Source organism: Bombus terrestris, chromosome 4 (assembly GCF_910591885.1).
Source record: "Bombus terrestris chromosome 4, iyBomTerr1.2, whole genome shotgun sequence".
Lineage (NCBI taxonomy): Eukaryota > Metazoa > Arthropoda > Insecta > Hymenoptera > Apidae > Bombus > Bombus terrestris.
The window spans coordinates 18,428,832-18,456,801 of NC_063272.1; the positions used below are offsets into that span (position 1 = coordinate 18,428,832).

Below are 27,970 nucleotides of genomic sequence, written 5' to 3' on the forward strand. Positions count from 1 at the left end.
TCGAAATTCACTGCGTCGATAGGATATCGTCCTACCAAAATTGCGGTGATGCCCTTAAAGCGATTTTAAATCGGCGAAAGAACACGTTCGTCAGGGAAAAAATAAGGCGAAATAAAATAAGGCGAGATGAAGGGCGAGACGTGGAAGAAGGGTAGAGTAAAAGAGGAGAGAAGAAGAGACCGATGAAAGGAAAGGGGATAACGAGGAGAAGGAGGCGGGAGTCGAGGGGTCATCGGGAAACATAACCTCTGTACGCGCAACGTTCGAGTAACTGACCAAAGTAATTTTCGATTTTACCTTCACTTCCGATACACTTCCGCGTATCTGGCTTCCTTACCTTATGTTTCGTGCAACCCCACGATCGCGATGAAGATTACCCGTAAGCGTTCGCGTTTGAAGCCAGCGTCTGAGATCACACGACACTCTTGACAGTTTTCCGCGATGATGTACGGCTCGGCTGGTATAGTTTTTTCGGCTAGCACACAAGGACAGACAGGCCAATAGATCACAACACTACTACCGACACTTTCGATACGCGACACTATGGTAGACGTACGATCGGGCGTCTTCGGACGAAGTAACAGGCAAGCGAAAGAGCTTGGCACACCTTCGCGTCACGTTACAACGAGCCACGGGCAGCTACAGGCACGGGCTACCTCGGACTCTCCGTCTCCGTCTCCGCTGTTGACTGGTGGCTACCTCACACCACAAGCTCGTCTCGTACCTGTGTCTCTCTTTCTCTCTTTTTCTCTTTCTATGCTCCGCTCCGAGCCAGCAGCCGGTAGTACAGTGCATTGCCACCAGATGGACGTGTGCATCAATGTACATAATGCATATAACGAGCGATTCTACACGAAATTGATTTGAAACGATACTCGAGAAATGGACAGCAAAGAAAAGAAATTTCAGAAATTGTTCCATTCGGCGTTTCATCGAGTGTGTATCTACAGGTATGTTCGTTAAAGTGGTCTGACAAGGTATAAGATAAAATGTAACAGCTCGTAATACAGCTCGTTGAGCATAAATACGTTTAAATGTAATTTTTTTATTATAATCATTGGTACAATCATAAAGACTAGTTGGAGAAACATGTTAAACGTTTGAATTTCACTTCTATTGCTACAATAGAATTTAATTGTTAAGTAACGAAGGAGAACTTACAGATTAATCGTATAAATGTTAAGAAAAGATTGTCTTATTTAGGATATTCTTTTTTTAGAATACTTTGATCCATCGATAATCGAAGCAACTTAAAGAATGATTGTAAAACGTTTTAGATTATCAATGTTAGTAGAGATTTATACGACAAATAACCTATTTAATTATAACTGGTGAATCGATACCTTCTATTTTACCTCTCCGAATATGTTACTAAATAGTCGTACTATTTATTAGATAGGTTACAGTGAAATAATCTTTAGAGTCGATTTTTGGGATAATTTTAATCGAGGAACGTGCAAAACAACCGATACGTTACACGGAAGCAGGATTTCAATATGGCGGACGCGCAACTTGATCTAACCGAAATCTCGCTAGTAGATGGAACACATGGTTCGTCATAATGCATCGTTTATTTTCTAATAGAGTACTCGGTGTGTTACTCGGTTTGTTATCGTTTATCCTGTGATTTTAGTGGAATAGAACAAGTTGGAGAAACACAAGTCGAGTCTATCTATGTAAGAATATGGCAGGTATAAGTGTAGATTTTTAATCAACCAAGTATGCAGTCTATCAATGTAGATTGCAGATTTCTATGCAGATATGTTATATTTTTGAGAATATAATTAAAAAAGGTAGAACCTCGGTAGAAAATTGTTCTTCGCTCATTGTTATTTGGTATAGAGATATAAAAAATAATTAGAAAACACTAAATAATAATTATTAAACGGTTGAAAAGAAATGTTCTACGTTTCAAAGTATTAATTATACTTCTCGACGAGATTGCATTTCAACGGAATATTAAATAAATTGTAAAGAAACGATCGTATGGGATTTTGTAAAGAAACAAGGCGTTTTGATTAGAGAAAATGGTTGTTTTGCTACTGGCGCAAATAAATCATTAGCTGAATGGATATTTGTTATTAGCGTTATTAATTACCGTTCGATTTGAACGATTAAATTGAATGTAACGTTTGACATGGAAGTTGTTTAAATTAAAATATATCAATAGATCAGTAGGGAAACTAGTATTTCTTCTGTCAATATGTGCAATCGCTATTACAATTGAAGGTTTTTGTTAAAATTCTTTTCAAAAGGTTAAACTAGATTTAAAGATTGCTTTCAATCGGTCCACGTTCAATTTATCTATTGTCTGTTTTTCGAAAAATTCCGAAAAATTCCGAAAAATTCCGTTAAATGTCGTCACGAATTTGAAAAATAAAACGGGATTTTAGCGTTTGTACGTTAATGTGAGAGAAATTAGAGGAAAGAACGCGGACAATGATTATTATAAGACTCGGCTGATAGTGGCATATAAGTCAGGTAAACGTAAATGATCATAGTTCAACGCTCGAGACTGACCGGGGTCGCCAAAGCATTTTCCTTTAGCTCCGCTTGACAGCGATTGGCATCTATAATTCTCGACGGTGCGGTGTGGCAAAAAAGTCGCGGAATGCGTTTGATTTGAACCCGTTTAAACGCGTTTCAGGAAACGTGAGCCAGCCCTTTCCACTCGTCACGATCGTATCGAACCGATCGTTTTCCTTTAAGCGATCAGAAGCGAAGCACGAAAGCTGTATAAATATTAGAAAAGCAATAAAAGAAATAAATTAATCTAGGCTGGGTTGCGAAAGTATTTGAAGAGTATTTGAAATTTCATAGATTTACAAGAGCGGGTTTTCGAGACTTTCAGGAATTCTTTATAAAATATGTATAGATCAAAGTTGAACATTTACCTCGAACATTTACGCGTCTTTTCGTATATGTACGATTTTGTTGGTTTTGTTTATATAAACAATCGCTGTGCAATTGGTGAAATTGAAGATTAGAAATCATTTTATAAATATACGAGAATCGAGAAGAAACTGGTTCTAAATCGTTTTCTTACATGTAAATATTCAACTGATCGTAATAGATACAATATTGTAATATCGTATATATTAGAATTATTATAAAATCATTTAACGGACCCGACCCGAATCTACACTTTTTTTGCGAATATCTCGGAGACTAAGATAGACCGACGGTTATATTATACATATAGGATAAATGTCGAGTTTTACAGCATGTGAAACAAAATACATTGAAATCGGAGAGAACGGAAAGATTCGACAAATTCATTTACGAATTTACGAATATGGAAAAAAAGTAATGGAAAAAAGTAACGTTACAGAATACAATGTAATAAAATAGTTTTTTCAAGGAGTTAACCCTCCTGGGTTAAGGAGCAAATGTAAAAAAATTCACCTGTACATTTTTTAAACGGAGATGGACGATTAAATACGCGAGTGCGTGGATTCGAATAAATGTTCAATATGCGTTGCGATGTATCGGCGTCAGCTGGTCGGTGGTCGATGGTCGATACGAGACAGATTGGAGCAAAAGGAGGTTTTCCGTTGCGACAAGATTCCGCGCACACTGTCGGAAACAGGCGTCTAGTTGGCAAGTTTGGAAGCGCTGTAGACGAAAGGTAGAAAATAGGCGTATACAGACAGTTCTCCGTGACTAGAACGCGCGTTTGATACCGACGATCAACCGCTTCCGAGCGGTGATCGTCCGTTAGCGAGGGTAGACGAAGACTGTCCTCGCCGTCGAAGAAACTCCCTCCGCTGAAGTACGGTCCGAGAAAGATTCCTCGAGGCCTGTAGCAGTTTTACGATGCGCCCGGCATCACAGTCAGCAGTACGAGTACCACTTGTAACGCGGCAATAATAATAAAACGAGGTCCTTCGAGGTCCTTAATAATAAAACGATCGATCAAATTTCTCTCGCAGTTGCAATTCCTATATACGTGTATACGCGCATACCGCGATGCGTAACCAAAGACCAAATATTATATATTGGAATATTACGTTTGAAAACCAAAAAATTCCAAACATTAAAACAAATCTTTTGAAAAAAGGAAACTCGATATACACGATATCTGATTTTATTATTTTAATTTGAAAAATTTCTTTTCGCTAATTATTTAAAAGTTCGGAATAACCGTTTATATTATGTTTCAAATTTATACTTTTTTTCCGAATATGTATCTCGAAAATTAAGAGTCGTTTCCAACATGTTCGAAAATGATGAAAATCGGTGTTTTAGATTTATCGCTCTATAATCGAATGATCAAATCAAATTACGTCACGAGGATAGAAAAGAATCGTGTCGTAAAAAGAAAAGAGAACGTGCATTTGGCTTTTGTCTCCGACAAAGAGAGGATGTTAAGATACGCCTCCGAGGAAATGAGTTTCTTTCGAATTTTAACTACGTTAAAATTCCTCTAACGTATCACGTTAGCGACAGAGAAATATCAGTAAATTAGTAAAAAGGTCGGATTAAATTCATCGAATACATTTTTATATTACGAAAGATTATGTACATTTGACGCACATAGGCCAACCTAGCTTAATCTTAACTTATCAACGCGACAATCATTTTTAATATCGTGTAAACAAATAAACATAGCGTAGGCTGAACTAGGTAGAAATGCAGTTTGCAATAAAGTTGGACGAGTCGATGGATGTTGGTTGCACTTTCGCGCTTTGTTTCGATCTTCTATTCGACAGTCGGTTGACTGTACGACAAATATACATATATCGTCCGAATGAAAAACTACTTACAGAAGAAAAGTTATTCGATCAGATCGCATAATTACCAAATTCCTGTTTAAATACGAACGTTTAATAGGTTATCTTTCTTTTATTTGCGGTAAATACATACATATAGAAATCGCTAGGCGATTTAACGGCGCGAGAGCACGTTCGCAGCGAGATATCTTACCAACGACAGCGAACAGTTTTCCTTAATTATCCTTTTACGTATTTCATTATATCATTTTGATTTTTCCACTTCTCTGTAAAGAGTTTAGCCTTTACATGACTCTTAATCGAAATTTAAAGTCGAGTAAACGCGAATAAGACGAGAAAAGAAAAAAAGTAACAGGTGGACTGCGGATATTTATGTAGATTCGAGGTTCTTTGCGAATACGACTAAAGAAAGTTTCCAAAGTTTCGACAATTTTTAACTCTTCAACTTTGTCGTTAAGATAATACTTTAACGTTTTAATCAAACTTGTTGTATGTTACGAGAATGCCATCAAAATACACTGTACGTACTATTTATCATATAAATATCAAATCATACGGATTTACACGAGTACCGACCGATTAGATCCAACTATACGTAAAATTTCGTATCATTCTCTTTTTATTTTCTACTTTAGTATTTATTATTTATTATTTATTATTTATTATTTACTATTTATTATTTATTATTTATTACCATCGTGCTAGTATTATCGGGACATCTTGTTATCCGGTGCCTTGTCTCGTACTAAACATTCTTCTACGTATTATTATCATTGTTGTTGTTGTTGTTGTTATTATCATCATCATATACGTATAGAGCGATTTTTCGTATTTGCAACAAAAACTTATCAAGATCAACGTTTCGTTCACGAGCAGCGAACGAAATCGTAGATAATTTCGTAGAAACTGAAACAGCCGATAAGCTTTATGCTTCTATAGTCTGACAAACAATGACAAATGTAGCAATAGTCTGGGAAACTTGGAACGGGACACTCTGTGTAATTATTTCCTCCGATACTACGTCGTTAAAATAAATACGTTCGTCGTACGTTAAATACGCACCGATGGGTTTATTTAAAAAACTTATTTTTTCGTTGTTTACGTTTATGATATAGAAACCAGTTTGTAAATTCCTACACTTACATACTTTCGTTCTCCGTACGTTAAATCGAATCGATGGACGTGTGTGCCTGTACATATCTCGCGAAGCGTGGATTTTTTAGGAACGTGGATAAATTTCTTCATTTCTCAACATACGTCACAATCGTATCGTATAGACTGTTTGGAAATTATATTATATATACGACTAGATATTTTTTAGGCGAAACGAGGAAAAACAAAGATGGCACGTTCTAACTTGCATTTGCTTTGGGCATTTATAATATTTCTGGCTGTCGCGCATTCCTACCCATGCTGCGTATTATAAATCTCCGCCATTCTCTAAATCTCTCGCAAATGCATAAATATCCGCCGTCTGATACCTTTCCAACTCTTTTTCTAATATTTTCCCAACGCGATAGAAACATAAATTTGATCCGGGTTCGATCAACGTTCGAATAAGGGAGAAAGAAACGTCGTCTATTTTATCTCGATTGCTCTTTGCAACGGCAGTAAATTCTAGCTACAGATGAAACGCACCGAATCGTGCACGATCCGTCGTCGATTTTACAGTTGGATCGAGGCACGAGCTTCGGGTACGGTTGCGATCTGTCAGAAGGAAGGTCGTTTATATAATACGTTGAGCGCGGAGCTCGAATCGCGTGGCCGTTTACCGCCAGTTTAACGGAAATTTTGTTTCACACGTCGGCGCTCACGCAACCAACGACGATTACCAACAATGTTATTAATAAATAACAGGCACGCTCGATCAACCATGCAAAACTTTTTGTACTAATAGAAATCACATTTTCGTATTTACGAAGACACGTGCTTTTCCTATCTTGCGTTTTACACGCTTTATCGTATTAAACGTAAGTTACTAAACGTAGTAAGAACGTAAGACGTGGCGTATTGGAAAAACATCTATCGTTATACAGCTAAGAAACAATCGCGTTAAAAAGAAAATTGCGCATTTTTCATCGGCTAGATGGAAAAGAATTGCACGTTAAGGGATGAACAACTTAAATAAGGACGCCACGCCAACTCGACGTTGAACGTGGTGAAAGCAAGTCCGCGAGGATAGCTAGCGATCCAGCCTATTTTCTGAGTCGAGGCGGAAGCACGTTGGTCGGCGATGGCGTTGGACTGCTGCTACACGACCTACTCAACGCTCTGTGAGGCTCGACGCTGAGGAAACTCTTGTCGCCGGTCGGCGGCGCGGAGATGATTTCTGGCTCGGCAGGGCTGGCACAGCGTCGTTGCGAGCACGTTGACAAGCTACTCCTCGATAACGTTTGCAACGGTATTTGGTAGATTCTTATCGGCTTCCAGTCGCCCTGACTGTCTATAGAAAGCAAAAGACAATTATTCTCCGTTATATCGATTTCCTGCTCGTATCAAACTACTATAACGCAGATATAGCCAGTAGCAAACTTGGAATTTGGGTTTTCTAGACTTTTCGATTTAGCGAATTGTTCGCACAGTGTCAAGCGTATTTTTCCTAAAACATATGTGGTATAAATAAATAAATAAACAAGTAAATAGATAAATAGATAAATAAATGCTATTAGGATCGGGCGAATAAGTAGAAAATGACGATCGGTTCGAAGAAGACGGCACGTACTTTGCTGATTGGATCGAGACGTAGAAGATTGGGGGAAAGGAGGCGGACTGGAAACCGGTTCTTCCTTGTCCGTGGGTTTCGAGTCCAGGCGAATTCTTTCGCATTTTCCAGGCAGAAATTCTGGAGCCGTTGTAGCGAAGAAGATGTCTTGCTTCGAAGTGATTAGATTCAAGTTTGGCATGGCGATCGTGTGCACCAAATTTCCATTGATTATCAATCGTATCTCCATGGTGTCGTTGGTAAAGGCGATCACGTAGGGGAAGGCACAGGCTGAAAGTTTGTATCGGGCCATGAAGGATCATCGAAAAATAAAGAACGATAAAACGTAAAGACGAAATATAAAGATATAAAGGTATAAAGATACGTTACCTATTGCCGCAGGAACGGAATTCCAGTTGAAATCGAATTCCGTTGCTACGGTATTCTCTTCTAAGAGTTTTTGAAAGTGACACGTATCTGCGGTAAGAAAGGCAGGTAAGCGAGTATCGATCGACCACCTTGTCGCATCGTTGCCACGAATTCTTCGTCCATTTAACCATAATTCTATTCTATCGTTTATTATATTTATTAAATTCTTCAGTTTTCCATTTCGCTTCTCATTCAACTTTTAGCTAGATCGATATACGTATAAGGGTACGTTGAAATTGAACGACAATCTTCTATCTTTAAATTTTGTCTACCTTTAAATTTTGATTTTCCACCATTATTCAGCTGTTTGATTTTCAAGCGTACTTTTACGACGCTCTTACAACTTTACTTTACTTACTTTACCACTTTAATACGTTTGATCGGTTTAGCGTATAGCGGTGCGTTTGCTTCACCTAGTGCGTCTATTTAAGGCTATTCAACTATTATTTGTACGACCAGATATACTATATGTATAGAAAAATACGTACTGTTGTAGCAGAGTAACAATTCGGGTTCTTCGTCTTCGCAGAGGTCCAAAGCAGCCACCACGTGTGGTTTCGGCGTTCCCTCGATGTGAAGAATTCTCGTGCTTCCGGAAGCTGAGATCAATTCAAAATGATGTCGGACACCGCAGCAAAGCGTCCATTCATTGTTCGAATCTGTATTTTCTACTATCGTTACTAACGTCGGAGATTCGCTGGCATTCAACTCCTTCAAATGCAAAAATCCTTCCACGGTATCTGTATCCGTAGCGGAACACCATGCGGTCCACGCGGCGCTATGTTTCCATTGGAAAACTATCAAACGTCGGCCGACCGCTACGCACTAAATAAAATAAAAAACGATATCCGAATTACGAAGGTAATCTAAATTTCTCTATTATTTATAATTTACTCGAAATACTACCGACAAAAATATATACGACTATCGTACGATTTCAAATAATTATTAGATATTGCTTTTTACTTGGTCCGGTGGATTGGCGAAAACCGGTAAGATCGGCAACAACAGGATGCTTTCTCGGTGTCGATGCCATCGCCATTGATACATCGCCATACATCCTACACGCACCAATACTATACTATACTATGTTTAGCGACGCGATCTGACAAACTTGCAATCCTGATACGATATATTTCGGATAAATTCGACGATTCGATTTTTTTCATCGGAGATCAACTTTCGTTGATAGTTTAGGTCGCAACGTTCGTCGATACGTCGTTCGTTTACGTGGATGATACGCTGTTTCGACAAAATCAACGGAAAACACTCACTTACGAAACACATGTAAACTTACTGGCAATACGATCCACGTATTTTCAGCTTCGAATCGTGTTTCAAGCGATTCGAACGTTTCCCTGTACACGGATATATTATATTACGCGGACGTATTTCGCGCCATTTTCAATCGTTTCCGTTCCCAATACGCCTATTACGATAAAAAACAAACGAACGAAAATTCATCTTCGTACCAACAGCCAAAGCTTTAACAAAGATCGTAAATTATCGAGCTTTTAATCAACGATTCGGATATATAATAAATATACACAACCGTGTAGCAGATGTAGCTTCCATGTCCAAGCAACTCTTATTAAATAAGCAAAATTACATAAGAAGAATCGATTCGAAAATAATTTCTTTAAATATTTAAGCAACGCAAAGCCAAGTTACAAACACGATTGGTTTATGTCAGCCGATTTACGTAAATTGTTGCCAACTCGAAAAATAACCCGCCACCGACCTTCTCGTACAGCAACTTTTTTTCCTTGGCTCGAATCGATTGTCCAAACACCGTCTAGGTATACAACGTATAGTCTATTTTATAAACATATACGCGCTACCTATTGCGTTACGTTCGGTTAAAATTATAAATTGAAATAAGACGAAAAAAAAAAATATATATATATATAAAAGTATATAAAAGTACGAAAGAATCCAACTTTCCACTCGATAATTTCAATACTTTGGAAAATTTGAAATTTTTCTTTTCTTTTTCTTCGGTACATACCATGCGCAAATGAGAACCACCAGGCATAGTAACGGTGTATAAATGGCAGCCACGAGTTCTAGCTAGTCTTCTTTCCTTTATATGCGCTCGTCCTCTGACAGCCAAGGGACGAACACGAACACGAGTACGACGAATCAAGGGCTTGAATTTTGTAGTGGCTCGCGTGAAATTGTCACAATCGTTTTCTTCGCTTTCGTCGGCGTCGTCGTCCACATCGTCCTCGTCGCCATTGTCTTCGCACTCTTGTTCGTCTTCGCGATCGTTTGGAATTTCCGCAGACCTACTGATCGTGCTATTCTCGAATTCTCTCAGACGAAAAACGTAGACGTTGCTATCTTTGCCTTTGTCACCGGTTCGAAATAACAATATTCCGTGTTGCTCGACCACGTCTAGCTGTTTAATTTGCACGGACTCGTCGAAGATCAGTCTGTGCGATAAACTGTCTGAAACAGAAAATGCATTGCAAGTTTCTTGCGTTTTGTAATTTCGTAGTTGCCAACACAGAGACGGAGACGATTATTCGTCTTTCGTGCACACCCATCCGATGTTAGCTTCTCGAGAGGCAGTCGACCCACTCTCTCCTTTTATATATTTTATTATTTCATATATATCGAGGCTTGATGATTCACCTTCGATCAGAAAAGTTCCATTCTCGGTAGCCAAGATCAGCTTGTTATCCAGCCAAACGTCCCCGCATACGACTTCGTGCGGGAAATCCGGATAGATACACCTCGGCTCCCACGGTCTGGGCTTCAAAGGACCAGCAGTGGCCAAGGAAGTTGGCGCCAAACCTCTGACGATCGCTTCGAGTTTCAGGGCCTGTCCGACGCGCACCATCTCCACAGCACGGGTCTCCTCGCGACGCCGACCTGGAGCCTCCACGACATCCGACAATGCTCGTCGGTTTAACATACTCTGCGAAAATTTCATCGATTTTCCTTTCTACGGGGAGGGTGTGCCAACACAGCCGATACATATCGTACAGTTCTCGTTGATCGCTAGTTTGGTTCGGCAGGCGGTTCGGAAATTCGTGCAAAAGCGGAGAAAAGTGGGAATTTACCGTTTTCACGATCATTTTATCGATTGTCCGAGCTCCGATCGCGTTCTCCGATAGCGCGTTGTTCGAGACGTTGTCGACGAAACGTCGCGACACGAAAAAACGGCAACGCGCTATTAAAAGAGACGCTCGAAGCTAGAACGCACGTTCCATCATCTTTTACATACTTGTTATCGTGCGATAGCTTTGGTCGAATAACGCCTACGTACGAGAAAACGTGTCGAAGCTTGCGTAAATATTGTATCTCGAGTAGTTTTATCCGTGTAATTATCCGTGTCCGGATTCGTAATAAATACTCGCGATAAATAGCCGTGATTGCAATTAAAAGCAGCTTGACCGAATTTTCCAGCATTTTATCGAAAGTGTTCTAGTATTTCTTACATGCCTTCTAACTGGCATTGTCAACTGGTTTCTAGTTACAAGTCGTCTGACAAGAGACGAAAAGATCGTAGATGCTGACGAACGAATCAAAAGGATACGATTTTCAACGTATTACTCGAAGAAATAGCCTTTTCAAATACTCGTACATCTTCCATATAACGGCAAAACCGTATTTTATCGATAATAACGAATAACGCAGACATGTTCGATACTCGATAACAATGAACAGACAGACACGTGCTGATAATACTATCGCAAGTAAGTTTTTCAAAGACTTACGTTGCTCTTGCTCTCCTGCGAGTGTTCTTGATACATATCCCGGAGAAGAGCGTCCAGAGTCCTTTCCCTTTTTCGAGCGAACGTTGGCGTGTTGAACGTAGCTTTCTCGCCGTTTATCAACTTGACGAGAAGAAATTCTCGCAGGGTGTACGGGTCCTCGAACACGGGTGGGCATGGAAGGCTCGGACCAAACAGAGGAACATTTTCGTCGCAGTAAATGGCCACGCGCCATCCTTTACCGTTTTCTTCGGCCGATACCACGGCAAATACGTCTGTATTTGTAAATGTATCGCGTGAATATCGAATCAACGATCTTATCCTTATCCTTATCCTTATCCTTTGGAAAATATATACGAAGATGGTGAAAGACACGTTAGAAGAAAGAATTTTCTCCGCAAAAGTGGTGTATTTGCGAGAACGGGCCGACACATTGTTCGACCAACTGGTCAACCACCAGCTGCAAATTCGTGCCGCGCATCACCCGTTCTAGCAGAACCGACAAACAGGTCTGCAGCTTTGCAGCCGGTCGGTAGGTCAGGTTATTTACGGTGAAAATGCTATCGTCTATGGTATATCGTTATGCAACAACGCGTATACCTATTCTTACTACGATACGCGTATTCTTAGGAGCTGCGACCAGGCACGCTACTTTTTACACGGAAACGAATGTCGTCGAGATGACAATTACGTCGATTAACGTCATCGCCACTCTCTCGTTCGAAATATTTTTCCGCGCGATTCGCTTATATCGCAGCTTCCGAAAAGATCGCAGCTCTTGGCTACAGAGATACAGATATTTATCTTACTTTGTTCTTTGCTCTTTATCTTACCGATCGATTAAAAAATGACGTTTGAAACGCAGCCTAGATCGAACAAATATAGATAAATAGCGTATCGACTTACGGGTAAATTGACTTTTGATGCAGTTTGGGTTGAAAGTGTCTATGGCGTTCGAGTCGTCCGTGTAAACGATGTTAACGATATCGTTACCGATGTGTCGCTTTCTCTCCAATTGTTGCGGGTTGTCCTTCGAATAGGGAAGCATCGTACTCACGTGGTACATGACTTCGTGTCCCGCGTACACCGTATAATAACTTTCGTTGCCAGTCATGTCGCCTGCAAACGTTCAGACAGAAACGCATACATACGACGAAGAACGAGTCCTCCGCGAGACGTTCCCACTTTGAGGAGGAAATTCTACTCTAAGAAATAACGACGATAATCCTTTCTTCGACGATAATACGAACACGAGAAAGTTTAGTAGCGTTTACCTTACCGTCGACCATATTTTCAAACGATAACCTAATCATAGAAACAAAAGTAAGAATTAGTACCTTTTACGTCTAAGCCACCTCGATACTTGTCCCAATTCTTCAGTTCTATCCTCTCGCCCACAATCTCCAGGAACTTGTCAAAATCTGGACTACCCTTCTCTGTAAAGCGAGCGAGCAGATCGCGTATCCAGACGTATTACGAATCAACGTGCAATCGTATTTTTCTAAAACTTGAAACTCGCCATGAAACGGATACAAGGCGGTGAAAAGTAGCTACTTTATCGTACGACTTTTTAAAACGAACGGTTGAAACGGTTAAAACGGTTAATACGCGTTTGATTTTTAAGCGAAAGCGACCGCCGTTCTTCCGCATCCGTCGTCCAAGTTTCAAGGGGGTTGCTCGAATTCGTCTTGGTTAAATTTCAATCGAAACTTACCGTTCGATAGCATTTCGTCGTCGGTCGTTTGCCCTTTCTTCGCGTATATCACGCCGAACTTGAAGTTGACGGAACCTTCTTGCTCTTCCAGCAATAGCAGATCCTGCAATAGCGATGCAAAAATTTGCAAAACTTCAACTCCACCGTGTTCTTCTTACGCGTTTCTCGCAATTTCATACAGTTTCTGCCGTTTTTCGACGCACTTGTACAAATAAAGATAGAAAAGCTGTTTCTTATCGAGTTAATCGCCAGATTGGCCGCTTACCTTTTGAATTTCGGGGGAAAAAACCTCGCGCGGAGCCTTATCGAGTTTCTCAAGACCAAAGAAATTGCTGAAATTTAACCAATTTGCTGTTTCAATTAATTCGAAAATCACCAATTAATAACTAGTAAACAAGTACGTACCTCAAGATCTGCCTGATCGTCATCGTTTTGTTCGCAGAATATGGCAGCGATATCTTCTGTGCGCCCTAAATTTGTTACTCTTTCATTCATCGATCGCTGTAAACTTTTTTTTTTTTTTTGCCTCGCCTTTCTCTTACATAGTCTTTTAATACGCGATAACATCCGAAGAAAAAGTGGCTATAAAAAGTCACAGTATCGACACGGTTTAGTAATAAGACGGTTTAATCGTTTACTAATTAATCGGCAAACCTAATTGCAAGAATATTCGATTGTCTACCATTTAGCGGTAGACTTTCGCGCGTTTCGTTCTATGAAAACGAAAGGCAGAGAACGCGATAAGTAGATAACGGTATCCTTCGGTATCCTGCGAGATAAGGCTATGCGCCGGTACTTTGTCTCTATATATAACTATACGTGCGTATAACGTGCAATTGCGTTGGCATTTTTCACGTAGAAATCTGCTTTTACAAAATTCATCGATAGCAAGCGTACCGACGCCAAACTTTTTCTTACTTTCGATTCTTCTGTCCGAGATATCGCAACAGGATCATCGATTTAGTCGTCTACCGAATAATCTTTGAAACGACGAAACGCGGTACACGAAAAACATATCATCGTTCGTTAAAGCGCGATAATATGTTTAAACGGTCGCCCGTCAGCTCCTGCGGTAAATTTCTTATTTTCTATAATTTACTTCCATCATCTTATCATCGATATCTACGTTTACGTTTTATCTTTTCATTAATTTTAATTAATGAAATCATCGTCTATTTCGAATAGAACGATCTGACAAGTTGCAATAGTTGCGTTATAGAGGTACAGGCGAATACTCACAGTTTTTCTCCACAAAATAACTCTGTAATGTGGCACGCTTTGATCGCTGACTTCGCTCGTCACGACCGATAGAAACAAGGGATTTCTTTCTTGGTCCGCAGCAACGTAATTTTGATGCACTGTAATTTTTCATCGAATGACAAACATTTTCGATATACGTGTAAGTAAGTAAGTAAGTAAGTAAGTAAGTAAGTAAGTAAGTAAGTAAGTAAGTAAGTAGGAAATTATACGGATAACGAATTTTTTACGATAATAAACGTAAAAGACTGTCGGACGAGAACGGATGTTCTTTACTCACGTTTTCCGAGAAAGTATTTGAAGTACCAGCGCGTTTGGTACTCGGGATTTTCCAGTATCGGCGTACTCGGTGATCCGAACATCTGCACACGTGCAAAATCAGTTTCGCCACGAACGTAATCAAATTTTCTGTTAAACGAAGGGAAAGAAGCGGCGCGAGTGGAAAGCGGAAACGAGGAATATCGCGTATCTCATGCCTAATTTCCACGTTACTGATTAATTATCTAACTAAACTAACGAAATACCGCCTCGCTGTATAAAACGATATTTCGGTAACTGCCTTTTAGAAACCATAGAGATTGCGGTAGAACGGAATATATATATATATACACGCGTTACGACAACATACCAGTTAACTGGTACTGTGTAATAACCGAGCCCTTTATTTTATAGCGGTATTTCAGCTATCAAAGTGTAAATTTCATCGTTTCACTTTACACTTTTGTACGTTTACAAAAACTATCATCGATTCTCTAGTCGTAGTTCTCGAGCTAATTTGCTAATTTTCTGTAATTTGCAACACTCATCTTTCGAGTCGACAACATCTACTCGAATTATTTCTTTCGTCCTTTTACATAGTCAGTTACAGCGACGAATACCTTTGCCGGGCATCGTCGACAAATAACCAAAGTAAACGCATTCCAGCATCGTTTTATCGAATTATCTGCGAAACTGGTACCGCCACCGATCTTATCTCAATTTATTAACGATAACTTATATATGGCTCGTTGAAAAGCACAGCGCCGACGATCAGTCGTCCGTGGTACGTAGGTGGATGGTACTCGTTTCTCGATAAAAAGTGAAAATTAAACAAGCCTGGCCATATCTGATTTATGGATATGGTTTACGACTTTGCTCGTTCTTCCGAATATTTCCGGCGTGTTGACAAATATTTTGTACGTCGTTAAAACTAATATACCGCCGTAACAAAGAAGAAGGAATTTTATCAAGTTGAGAGAACGAGTTAAAAGCAAACAACAGATTCGTATAATTACTGGTTTCTTACTTCTTCTTTCTCGCCCGGGGAATCACCGTTCTCCACTCGAAATCTTCTTCCATTGTCGGACCCGTCTTGCTCCATTTGTGGCAGCTGAAACGCACCATATCGAGAGACTAACGTCAGCGACCGTGCGAATCTCCTCCGACGACGCACGGAAAAAGGAAAACAAGACGAGAAACAGATAGACCGTCCCCTTTTCCCAGCGTTATCGTCGCCGGCGCCTTTCTTCCTTTCGGAACGCGTGCACGGAAAACTAAATATTTTAAAAACGCACCACGTCTTGCGTACTACTATACGTTATATACGTAACGAGACGTTATCGGCACGATCGTTTTGGCAAAATTTCCCAAAGCCAAATATCCATAGACGTAGCGGATACGATTATCAGATTATGAATTATGGATTTATGGATTTTTATGGATTTTTATGGATTTTAGATTAGACGATTGTTATTTCTCTCTACGGTCTTTCTTTCTCTCGGCGCGCACATCTATGTTCGATCAATTTTCATACAAACAAACCACCACGCTGCTTTCCAAACTCACCATTTCCACGCTGCCGTAATATCGCCTGGAGAGGACACCCCGCCTCGAAATGGCATCCGTGCTGCATCTGAAAATATCATACACGTTTAAAGTTCTACGCGGCTACGAAGAAACGGTTGCGGTCTCTTTTTATTTGCCGAGCTTCCTGCCCATGTTTATTGCTTCTTTCCCAGCGAAAAATCTGGGTTAACGAGACCCCTAAGAAACGAACACGTTTCCCGATGAAATTCTTTCTTTACAGCAGACACTCGATTATTCGTCGCAATTATTTTTCACCCGAGTTGTCCAAATAATTCTGCTATACTCTGCTATACCGATTTGCTGGTGCTCGTTAAAACTTTCCACGATATCCGAACCATCGAATAATAGTTTCTCGTTTCTCTCGTTTTTAGTCGAATTGAAAGTGGCGAGTGAATTTCCATAACAATGTTCATCGATTAGCAAACCGTGTAACGTGATTTGGCGGTCGTTGAACCACTAGCAAACTACAGCCAGTCCCTAAACACTGCTCTATCGAATACATCCGTCGAATTTTGCGTGTCCGACTTTCGATACGATACGCGTCGTTGACGTATTTCTAAAAAAAAAAAAAAGCAAACGATTAAAAATATGGAAACACCTAACTCGGAGAAATCCTGTTTTCTCAACGCCAAGCAGCTAGCAGCTTTGCGTACACGCGTAAAGCAAGGTTCGTGAAAAATTCAAAGGATAAACCATAGTATCCGGAATATTTTAGGTGTTTCAGGTTATAGCGTACGATAAGGTATATATATATATATATATATATATATATATATATATATATAGCTAAATTCTAGCAATGGCCTTTGATACAGCGCGAATTACGTTTATACTCGTATAGCGATACGAGCGAGTGAATGGCGCGATCCACGCGTCGCCGTCTCATTCGATGCAATAGCGATGCGCACACGGAGCGTAGAATCGTAAGCGACGATAAACGGTTAACAGAGCGAGCTCAGAGAATTTATCCGCATTGAGCGTACGACCGATGTGCGTTCTTCCAGCACAGATTCCACAGTTTTCGATACGTGTTTTCATCGAACCGGTTACTTGGCAACGCTTCGTAGCGGCAAACCCAATATATCGAATATATAAAATAGCGCGGGTTACTAGCGTTACTATGTCGTATCGCAAAGTTACATATCGCTCAGACGTTTTCCGATACGCAACGATGATAGACTACTATGTTTAAAGAAACGTACGCATGATGGCTGGATCGTCGGTGAAGATGCGCGCAACGAGCAGCAGACGACAAGGCAGGCACGCAAACCGATCTCGACCTGTTCCTCTGGATCGTCCGAGAAGCAGGCAACAACGTCTCTTCGTCGCTGTCGCTTTCCGTCACCGAATTCCCATTTCCAGCGCAACTCTCCCTTCCCCCTTTGTTTCGTTTGCTTGAAAAATTCTTCTTCTCTATGTCGACGGTCGTCGATGAGGTCGAGCTCACCGACAACGAGACTGCCGACACGTTCGTCGACGAGCCACTCGTCAACGAGACTCCTCGCAAACGAGACACCAGCTTTATGTCCAAGCACAACATCTTTCCACTCTCTTCTCTTTCCTCTTTAATTTCCCTCTTTAAATAGTTTTCCCGCCATCTTTACCGATGCACAGCTTCCGCTTCGGATCAATATCGTTTCGACAATCTCGTGATTGCTCGAAACAGCCGAAACAGCCACTACGATGGAAAAATGATTCGACTTTCTTTCTTTCTTTCTTTTACTCGAAATTTTCACGTTTAATCCGATCCGGTAAAAAATTTCAGTCTTATTATACGAGAGATGTTAACGCGTACAGCGTCGTCTTCCTATCAAAGCCATAGCAACGACAGAAAATCGTAGAGAGCACGTGGTAGAGTGGCAAAGCACGACGAGCAAAAAGTATCGTTCGGTCGACGAAAACTTTGCACGCTGCAACCTTCCGATAATACGTCGATACCGTAGCTTCCTCGCTCTATTACGTTCTTTGCCTGTTTCAAATCGACCGCTGTGTTGGATACGCTATAAACGATTACTACGTTCAACCACCAACAATACCGCCTTTTCCTCTTACAGTCACGCGCCAACTTGACGGCCGAACGACTTACGCAAACAAGATCCTAGATTTTCCATTTGCAAAGGAAAAAGAACATTTCCAACAGTTTGTTAATTTCGCCTCTAACTTGCCCCAGAGTGGAATTTTAGTTTGTTCTTTGCTTCGTCTCATTTACTATAATCATTCCGCGCAGAATCAACCGCTCTTCCCAACTTTTATACCGAAAATAAAGCGTTCAAAGTTTGCTCGTTAAAATTTTCCAGGCATAAGTAGCTTCAAATAAGAAACCGTTCGAAAAATGCACGCGACCAGCGAGTCAAGATATTATCTTCGTATCGATGTCGTAGAACGTTGAAACTCTGTCAACATCTTACCACGGCCAATATTCCGTTCGCATAATTATAATAATTTCTCGGTTCATCCTTAATTAATCAATTAATTAAAAGCTACAACGAATTTCAATACTTGGCCAGCGTAACTGTAGCCGTCAACTGTTGCAGCGGCTACGAAAAGTATCTCTACGTCCTTCTATCTATTACAGCATTTACTATTATTACTATTTAATTATTTAATTACGCTCGAATATATAAAGTTTTCTATCTTTACTCGTTTAGTCCTATGTATTTTCATACGACAGCGAGAAATTTATTTTCCAAAAACGAAGCGTAGGTATATGCATGGAATTCGAACGCTGCAAAGTGAACATCGCGTTTTACATTCCAATTTATACGATTTATACGTAGCTCGAAAATCATTCGAGGGTGAAAGATGCGACAATTCCAAAGAAAAGTAGCTTAAAGAGAGATCTCTAAGTATATAACGAACTTGATACCATCGCTAGTTATCCGTTGAAAGCTTCGGGGTTGATAGCATTGGTGCCAAGTTGCTTCATTTATTACCATCGATAAACCACCTTTTTTAAAAATGCCGGCTGTCGGACGCGCGCGGACATCGATATCATTGACCGAGTTTCCCTGTTCCGCGGGTCTCTAACCCTTTCGAAGATCCTGGCCACGATATTCTGATAATGGAAAACAGTACCGACGACACTGACCGAGTCCCTTTGCCTTTGCTTTCCTCTCTCTTTTCGCTTGACCAGATCTTTGACGTTGAACGAAGCGGCAGTTGATAATCGTTCGTTTTAATAACCAGATTTCACTTCCTCTCACACAGCTTTGGCACGTCGAAGCTCGGTTATCGCGCCTGGATTATAAGCGATATAAGAAAGTAAGAGAGATAGAAAAAAATCTACTTCTATTATCGATAATTGACAAGAAAGATCTTTTCCTCGCAGTCTAAAAGATATTTGATGCCGAATCGGTTAATATAATTTCTGCTAGAAATATTATTACACTGTTATAGGCGTTTATGCGATCTCCTTTCGACTTCCTTAGCCCTTCGATTTCTCTCGACACAGGATCGAGCGTTCGCTTGACTGTAAAAAATTTCATTTTTTATTCAATTAATTAATTTTATTCAAACAACAAATCCTATTTAAAGCGTCGATCCCTCCGTTTTTTTTTTCTCTCCTTTCTCGTAAAGAAAACTTCAAAGTATCAAACGGGCATATAATGGCATCGTTGGTTAAATACACAAAAATTGAAATCTTTCATTTACGAAATTCCTAACGTTCCACGTAGTTTCGTTCACAGTCCGAAAAGTGCCAAGATCTTGGGCCAATCGTTTTCATTATCTATTTTACGATGCCCATTACGATCACCGTCACCATTATTTGATCGTCGAACGACTCTAAAACGAATCGATCTCAGATTAGATCTCAGAGATCTTCCAATAGAAAAGCGAGACGCGTGCCTACCGATTCTCATAACCGTTGCCCTTTCTTACAGCCTCATACCCGTCACATAGCCACCAAACAGTTTCATTATCGATGATTCTCACAGACGATCAACGATTCGTTCGAGCGTAATAGCTGCACATAGCCACTGTCGTCGAGTTCGTGTCCGGACGACCTGGATCTCGCACGCCGTCGATTCAGCCTACGTATCGTATCGATGGGAAAAAGAAAAACGAAAAGACGTGATAGAAAACGCGAGTGAAACGACAACACACGGTAGCAGTGAGGTTACAACGTCGGTAAGCACGATATCGATAAATTGCGACCAATCGATCGGGTATCGGATGGATGAAAAATTGAAGAATTTGCCACGGGTCTCCAACCCCTACTGACAGAGGCAGGACACGACCCTTTCCGAACGAGGACGCAGCGAGTCACGATCAGAGAGCAAGTACTCTTACTAACACGGCGACTCGACGACTGGCGCCGCGTCGTCGAGCTCATTGGCTCTCTGTTTTGCGACCCTCCTCTGACGCCCTCCGTCCCTCTCTACCGAGATCTATCTCGTACGCTTTCTGTCTTACCGCGGTGGCTTCGTTCCTTTCCTGTTCGCGACCTGTATCTGCGTGCTCTCTCAATGCATACGCCTGTCCTCTTTTCACCTTACCAACCGACCTACGTGACGGCGCGGCGACGCGGCGACGCGGCGACGCCGCACCGCAACGCGCTCTCTCCCTCGCGCTTTATATCGGCCAAACTTTTTATCCTCCTCGAATTCTGCGCTTTGGCCATTTTTCCAGCGTTACGCGTAGATTGGATAAAAAAAGTTGCGTAAAAATTATACCGCTACTACTTTACTATACTATACTGCAAGTATACTATAGGTATTATACGACAAGTATATTCCGTATATCGTACTATGTGCTGTAAAATTGTATTATATAGTTATATTGTATTTTTCCGAGCGGAATACCTTGCGATTAGTAGATGCCTTATGTTATATAAAAATATGCAGAAATACCGCAGTACGTTCTTTACGGATTTTCCATTTTAAAGATTTCGATCGTGCAAGCGTCGAATTGTGTTCGAATTGGATCCGTTATAGAATCCAGTACGATACAGTCATTTACGGAAAAGTCATTTTAAACGTGAAATCTGTTATTTTGTATGTTTAGTTGGAGAAAAAATTTCTGCCAAATCACTGAAATACATAGATTAATGAATCGCCAATCGCGATTACCGTGGAAACAACATTTTTAAAAACATCTATTTACTTTGCCAATTACATGGTATAAGAATTATATCTGAAGGTATTTTAGATTCGCGAGATTCTTCTGTATTTACGACAGATTTAAAAGTGAAGCGATACATAGAACGTATATAATATGCAAAAATATCGAAATTATTAGATGAAATAATTTTCTATCTAGATTCCATCATTTTAATTATATTCGGCAAAATATACAATGTAAATATTCGACATTGCTTATTTTATTATTGTAGTATCGTGAGGAACAAACCTGGTTAGAAACAAACCAAAACAATGTCTGTCGTCTGTCCTTCGGCTATTATTTTACATAAGAGAAAAACCTATTGACTAAAGTCACCTAGTCCTTGCGGCACGAAAATCGAGAAGTGAGAGTGAGTCGAGAGGTCAGAGTTAGTCGAGAAGCCGAAGAGTAGAGTTGAGAGTTGAGAGAGTCAGCGGAGTTGCCCGAGTTGCTAGCGTTGTTGAGAGATCGAGTTGTTAGAGTTTTTATAGAGTTGCGAGAGTGATTTGAGTAGAATAAGATTTTTGCGTTTGGTTCAAGTTGAACATTTATCGTTCTCTGTCCAATTAATATCTCTTATTTTTATTTATCTTAAATAAATAGTATTAGGAGAATTTTACAAATCTAAATTATCCTAATCCTATCCTTTCCGATACTACATTATTAATAAGCCCAATAAGCCGAACGAGCTTAAAACCAACATTTTAACTGTTTTATTATGTTTATTTTAAAAATAACATAGAAACAAACCAACTTTAAGTTATAAGATCAAATAAATTATTTTCGAACAATTTTCCACTTTAGTCGTCTGCTTCAAACGAATTATAACAACGAATAATACGGATTTTAATATTAATTTGAATTTTAAATATTTTACGTACCTTTTAGTTTAGTTTTTAGAAACGATATACAGCTGAATCGTTTTTATTAAGAGTATATCGCAGTTTATATTTTCTTCTGGCTATTTTTTCTTTTTTTTTTTTTCATTTTTTTCATTTTTTTTCCTTACTCTAGTTAATTGGTACTGTAGCAGGTATTGTGGTGTCGTTTTTGCGAACATAGTTCTATGTATTAATTAACCAATTACTATCGGAGAATAGTTGGAGATGAGATCGAAACAAGATTGCGCTTCACGGTATAATTTGTTTAATCTGGAATACAAAGGTATTAGATATACGTATTTACATATTTGATTTGCAAGTTGCTATCTTGTTAAACATTTTCGTTACCAATAACAATACGTATATATTACTAATCAGATACTATGTATATTATTATTACCTGCTACTTTAGATAAATGATGAAAAAGTACCAAAAAAAATTATTAACAATAGTTTAGTTTATTCATTGAGTAAGCTCGGTGGTTTAGTTCATATTCTTTACCTTCGGCGTACACAGTTATTGTTTGCACCGAAGGGTGGCGTTAAATACTCCGTCCTAATCGATCGATCCAAGCGTTCAATGACGGCCATTTGGTAAAACAATTGCCGCGATAGAGGTACGTACAACTCTTAACATTCATCGAAAATCATTTATTTCTCCTAATTAATTCTTTACCTACGGTTAAACTAATAATTTATAATAATTACTATATTCGTTTATAACAATTTATTCATGGAATGTATTCATGGAATCAAGGGAGCAAGTGCAATTTAGATCAAAGACATGCGTGCTACGATTGGTAAGTCGCGTGGTTTCGCTTCTTCGATGATAAGTTCGATGTTCATGTATAATTATGTGAAACCACATACTGTACCTATTCTAATTGATAAATTTCAATACATACGCCGTGGGACGCCGTAGAATGCGTGCGCTTTAGCCTTAATTATTCGTAAGATAGATACCTACGTTATGTGCATTGTGAGCCCATTCCGTACAACGATACTTGTCCATCTTGCAAGGAAAATTAAAATTCTATTCTCTTTTTCTGCCGAAACCATCGATCGCATGGGTCCATTGATTCTTTCGAAAGATCGCGAACTCGTTCGTTCGTTCGTGCCGTTATTTTTACTTGATTTTCCGATTGATTGCAGTTTCTCTTTGGCTTGTCCCTACTTTTAGGGAGAAATTTAGTGCAGCCATCTCGGATTTTATAATTTTTCGTTATTTTCAAAAGTTTAGCGTGGCGAAAATAGAATGTTAAGAATAATTTAATACAACGACTCGTATGTTCGTTACCGCAACACACGAAATTCCATATACAGTGTCGGTAGCTTCATTTTCTTTCTCTCGTTCCAAGTTAGACAAATGTGTCTTTGATGCCGAATGCAAACCAGTGGGGCTACGAATTATCGTACGATGTTTATAAAGATCGATGTAATCGTTGCGTGAGATATAGATATTGCGCGATATATCCTTTGTTTGAAATTTGGAAAGATTCGTGTAAGACGAAGATGCGCGGAAGCGTGGAAGATGAACGTTTATAATGTAAGATGTATACGTCCTTTTCTTCTTTTGTGTAGATCGTTTGACTTCCCGTATCTGTCTGTATCACAGTCGCCCCTCCCCCCACCACGCCCCACTTTGGAAGCTGCTCAGCGAAACTAAGGTACGAGCAGTCCATTCAGTCGTCTTGTTTTCTATCGATACTATGGATCACGTTGCGTCAGGTTTGTAACCTATTCTAACCTATTAGTGGCATCACTTCTTCGTTACTGTCGTTACTATACTTTTTACCATCATTTATATCTCGTTATTAATATCGTTTAATTAATCCACATTTATTTAACGATTTATCGAACATTAAAATAATGAAATTGCGTGGTTTTCTGAAATTTTTTGTTTGAATCTTTCTTTAATCGTCTATTTACAAAATGATACTGTTACCGGTAGCTTCTATCGTAAGCTTTCGTAATAAAATTTGAGTTTGATCGTGTTTTCATGTAATTATTTTATACATTTCTAGTTAGTTTTTGTGCAAGTTATTGATCGATGCCAGAGATAATATAAAAGTAACGGGAATATTAATATATGGACGCAACGACGATCAACGATCAGTCTGATGAATGTTCATGGAAATCTGATAACGTTTAATTTATTTTAACTAAGACAGCTGTGTACGAACACGAGCATGGGTAACGTTTGATATACGATTCATGTTTACTTTAAAATATACTTGACACATATTTCATAATAGATCACTTTGTAATTATTTGGGATGCTAGGATGAAAGTAAATACGATTAAACAAATCACTTCTTTTCATTCAAATATATGAAATCATTCTCTTATTTCAAGCAAACTTGTAACAAATTATTTTTTTTATTTCAATGCAATTCGTAATGTAGAATTATTGATAATTTAACGATAGCTTCGCGTAGACAGTTTAAAACATAGAAATCCTAAGAATAATAGCTTTAACTATCTCTATAGGTATTGTAAAATACTAGGTATTGGTATATCGAATTCAAATTATTTCTCTATATTACGTGAATTCATAGAGGTGGCGCGCAAATAGACTCAAATACTTCAAAGCAAGGCATCGCGCGCGTTTTTCTAGCATTCTTCAAGCATTCTTTTAGCGTTCTTTTAATTGTGAATTTTTGAATTCTTGCAAATATTTTCGAATATTTATAACACACGACTGTTGTGTGTTAATGGAGTGTATGTTTCGTGTTCTAATAACGAACATTCATGGTATGATTCTTGCAAATGATTGCATTGCATTCACCGTATTCGTAAGCATTTGTTTGATATCGAGAAATTTCCTATAATCTTTTAAATGTGAAAAGAATAGCAGTATCTTCTAAATAAACGTTCGATAGGGGAAAAAAGGAAATTATCGAAACGATATTTCGCTACTTTTCTAACCTCTCCCCGTCCTTAAACAGTTTTATAAATATAATGCGGTTCGTAGAGTAAGCGTTTGCTACAGTATTTTACGATATTTTCAAATCACGATACTTTTCATTAAATTCAATCGAATAATCACAAGCGAAGGTAATAAAATTTTATCAAACAAATTTGTACGCGATATTAGAGTTCTTGTTCGTCGATTATAATTTAAGCGACCTGGTCTTAACCTAGTCTTTTATTTTTCTTTTTATACAAACACTCCTTTTTTTTTTTTTTTTTTTTTTTTTTTACATTCATTTTCAGTATTAGAGTCAGTGCATCTCTCAAGAGGATAAAGCCTCTGTAGGAGCTGAAGAATGTAAGTAGTTTAATACATCGTATTTCAATTTGTTCACCTTTTTGTATTTTGTTGGAATTATTGTTAGTTACGAAATAAAAATGATGGATAATTTGAAAAGTTATATATATTTTTTTTAAATTGAAATTAAGCGTTAAGGTTTTAACATTCAATTACGATAAAACTGTCTGATAGGCATGAAAAATCACTGAATTCTCAATTTTTTGATTTCAAACTTTTATATTAGAGTTTCGGTTTACACTACTTATCAGAGTTTATTAGAACTTCAGTCCTTATTATTGCTAAAGTTCAAAGTTTGTTATTGTGTGTTTCGATCACTCGCGGAGAGACGCGATCGCGAGGAAACTAGAGTCAACGGGAGTCGTAAATTCCCGTTACGATTAGACAATCCTATTTCGGTTAGGATAATAGATGTGATTAAATAAAGTATTACAGCGAGATAACGGTTTACAATTCGCACTTTATTCCAACAACTTTGTAGAGAAGATAGTTAGGCCGATGCGTATAGACGAGTTAAGTAGGCGACAGTGATCTAAGGGTGGAAACCCGGTCAAGAGACGTTGACTGTTCTAGAGATGGAAAATCAGCGAAGTTCGGTGACGATGCTAGCGGCCGAGGAAAGCTAGCGATGGGTGTGTCTAACGCACGGGACCATCGGATTTGTTGGTGACAGTTTTGACTAGGAAAGTGAGGGCAATAGTCATTGCTTCTGATTGGATGAGAAAAAGGTTCGTGGGCAAGGAAATGTTCTAACCGCCCCCGAGAAAAAGTTGCTAGCGAGAGACACCGAACGCGAGAAAAACCAGTATCTAATTCCCGTATCTTTGCGTAGTAGACAATAAATTTAAGGAACGCTTGAAATAAAAGAACTATGAAAATGCCAGGATTCATGGTGGGTCCTAAAGACTATCGAGGATACGCAGTAAGGATCTGCCATCTTGCCAGCGGATTGCGGCCTGGTTTGTGTACAGAGTCACCGGACGTAACATTATGTATCAACGATATTAACGATATCTTATGTTTTGTTGTAGGCACATCACAGCTTCAACTTCTCCGTCTTCTTTGGGAATGTTCTAACAGTGGCTCAGAAGCCAAGAACGTAAGTATCTTTACATATCGTACTTCGATTATATCTATTCTGTATATTTTGTATATTTTGCTTTGAACACTATTAATTACGGAATACAATTTGATTAAAAATTTGAAAGTTTGATATCTTCTCAGGTTGTTCTTCTATTAAAATAAAAAGAGTGTTAGTTAAAGTTTTAATATCGAATTGTAAAACAAATAACTAACATACTTCAGAAATTATCAGATTCTTCATTTCTAGATTTTAAACTCTCATATCAGAGTTTCAGTTTCTGTTCTTATCAAAGTTTATTAGGATTTCAATCTTTATTATTACCAAAATTACAAATTTAATAAACTTGCATTTTTCATTATCTCCAGCTTTCCAAATAATCAGCAATCATTCATCGTGCTTTGTTCTGTAACAGATTCTTTACAACCTCTATTTCCACCATTGGATTTTCACCATTTCAGTTCCTGTCTGATGTTAGTCTTCCTGATAACATTGGCTGGGATAGCGCGGCGATTCGATGGCGTAACGCTTCTGTTCCTCTGCTTCTAACGGTGAGTCGCATGCGTTTCTGTTCCTCCGGTCAACCGAATCATGTCGTAGGATGAAAAGATGCGAATCGGCATGGGTGACTGGTTGTATTACGTAGAATTTTTTGCGAGCATAGTGACGCGCGGATATTTCTTATACCCGTGAGTAGTAACACTCCTTTTTTCAAATTTATTAGTTTAGGATAGGTCTTTTTGCACATCGCGATTATAATAATTAGTTTTTTAATAGTTAGTTGAAACATGTACCTTTAAGAATATACTCGTGGTACTTATAAATATGTATATTAATATTCGGTATAAATAGGCAAATATCCACACGAATATACCCGTGTCACATAAATATATTTGATGTCAAGCAACGAATTTCGGTATAAATAAGAGATATCGTAGCGATTTCGTTTGGGCATCTTGTAGAGGAGAAATCGGATACCCTCCGATTTCGTTGTTTCGAAAGATGCAATTGTAGCTGAATGATGTTGACGATACAGTTTAATTTTCTCTTTTCGCGACAATATCAAGTTACGTTCGTTTATTTGATTTCAGATAGAGTTCAAAATATGAATTAAAATTCATTTTTTTTTCGTACAAGAATGTGTGAAGTTTTACGCGCAAGAAAAAACTTTTTAATCTTTTCTTAAATCTTCTTAAACTTTTAATCAAAGCGACCATTTTGAACGTTGCTGCTTTG

The 27,970-nt window shown here is 38.9% G+C and overlaps 3 protein-coding genes across 20 annotated transcripts in view; 1 reads left to right on the forward strand and 2 right to left on the reverse strand.

Annotated features, from left to right (window-relative positions):
- The window catches only part of LOC100650434 (nuclear hormone receptor FTZ-F1 beta), a 32,347-nt gene extending 30,648 nt beyond the window's left edge, over window positions 1–1,699 (reverse strand). For 5 of the 6 annotated variants that reach the window (XR_007223873.1, XR_007223874.1, XM_048405301.1 and 2 more), the window contains exon 1: window positions 338–1,697. The gene's annotated coding sequence lies outside the window, so the exon portion shown is untranslated. Of the gene's footprint in view, window positions 1–337 lie in introns of all 6 variants that reach the window. The other variant, XM_048405305.1, reaches the window with a different exon arrangement.
- The window catches only part of LOC110119237, a 66,489-nt gene that overhangs the window by 717 nt on the left and 37,802 nt on the right, over window positions 1–27,970 (forward strand). For 2 of the 7 annotated variants that reach the window (XR_007223877.1, XM_048405320.1), the window contains exons 1-3: window positions 25,667–26,612; window positions 26,685–26,752; window positions 27,196–27,285. Coding sequence is in view for 3 of the 7 variants with exons in the window: in XM_048405320.1 (XP_048261277.1) it covers window positions 26,525–26,612; window positions 26,685–26,752; window positions 27,196–27,285 (246 nt within the window). In the remaining 4 variants the exon portion in view is untranslated. The other 5 variants (XM_048405321.1, XM_048405322.1, XR_007223878.1 and 2 more) reach the window with 5 other exon arrangements.
- Window positions 4,482–27,970, reverse strand: part of LOC100648430 (GTPase-activating Rap/Ran-GAP domain-like protein 3) — a 28,835-nt gene continuing 5,346 nt past the window's right edge. Inside the window, exons 1-18 of one of the 7 annotated variants that reach the window (XM_020862837.2) lie at window positions 20,252–20,711; window positions 17,604–18,079; window positions 16,381–16,447; window positions 15,842–15,925; window positions 14,837–14,918; window positions 14,539–14,657; window positions 13,705–13,769; window positions 13,565–13,631; window positions 13,300–13,402; window positions 12,923–13,021; window positions 12,492–12,704; window positions 11,589–11,860; window positions 10,501–10,786; window positions 9,872–10,314; window positions 8,352–8,688; window positions 7,825–7,911; window positions 7,456–7,725; window positions 4,482–7,176 (exon numbers count right to left, since the gene is read on the reverse strand). In XM_020862837.2, the coding sequence (XP_020718496.2) occupies window positions 6,929–7,176; window positions 7,456–7,725; window positions 7,825–7,911; window positions 8,352–8,688; window positions 9,872–10,314; window positions 10,501–10,786; window positions 11,589–11,860; window positions 12,492–12,704; window positions 12,923–13,021; window positions 13,300–13,402; window positions 13,565–13,631; window positions 13,705–13,769; window positions 14,539–14,657; window positions 14,837–14,918; window positions 15,842–15,925; window positions 16,381–16,447; window positions 17,604–17,941 (3,180 nt within the window). In that variant the 5' untranslated portion in view covers window positions 17,942–18,079; window positions 20,252–20,711 and the 3' untranslated portion in view covers window positions 4,482–6,928. Of the gene's footprint in view, window positions 7,177–7,455; window positions 7,726–7,824; window positions 7,912–7,983; window positions 8,004–8,351; window positions 8,689–9,871; window positions 10,315–10,500; window positions 10,787–11,588; window positions 11,861–12,491; window positions 12,705–12,922; window positions 13,022–13,299; window positions 13,403–13,564; window positions 13,632–13,704; window positions 13,770–14,538; window positions 14,658–14,836; window positions 14,919–15,841; window positions 15,926–16,380; window positions 16,448–17,603; window positions 18,382–19,267; window positions 20,712–27,970 lie in introns of those variants that run through there. The other 6 variants (XM_048405298.1, XM_012307746.3, XM_003394760.4 and 3 more) reach the window with 6 other exon arrangements.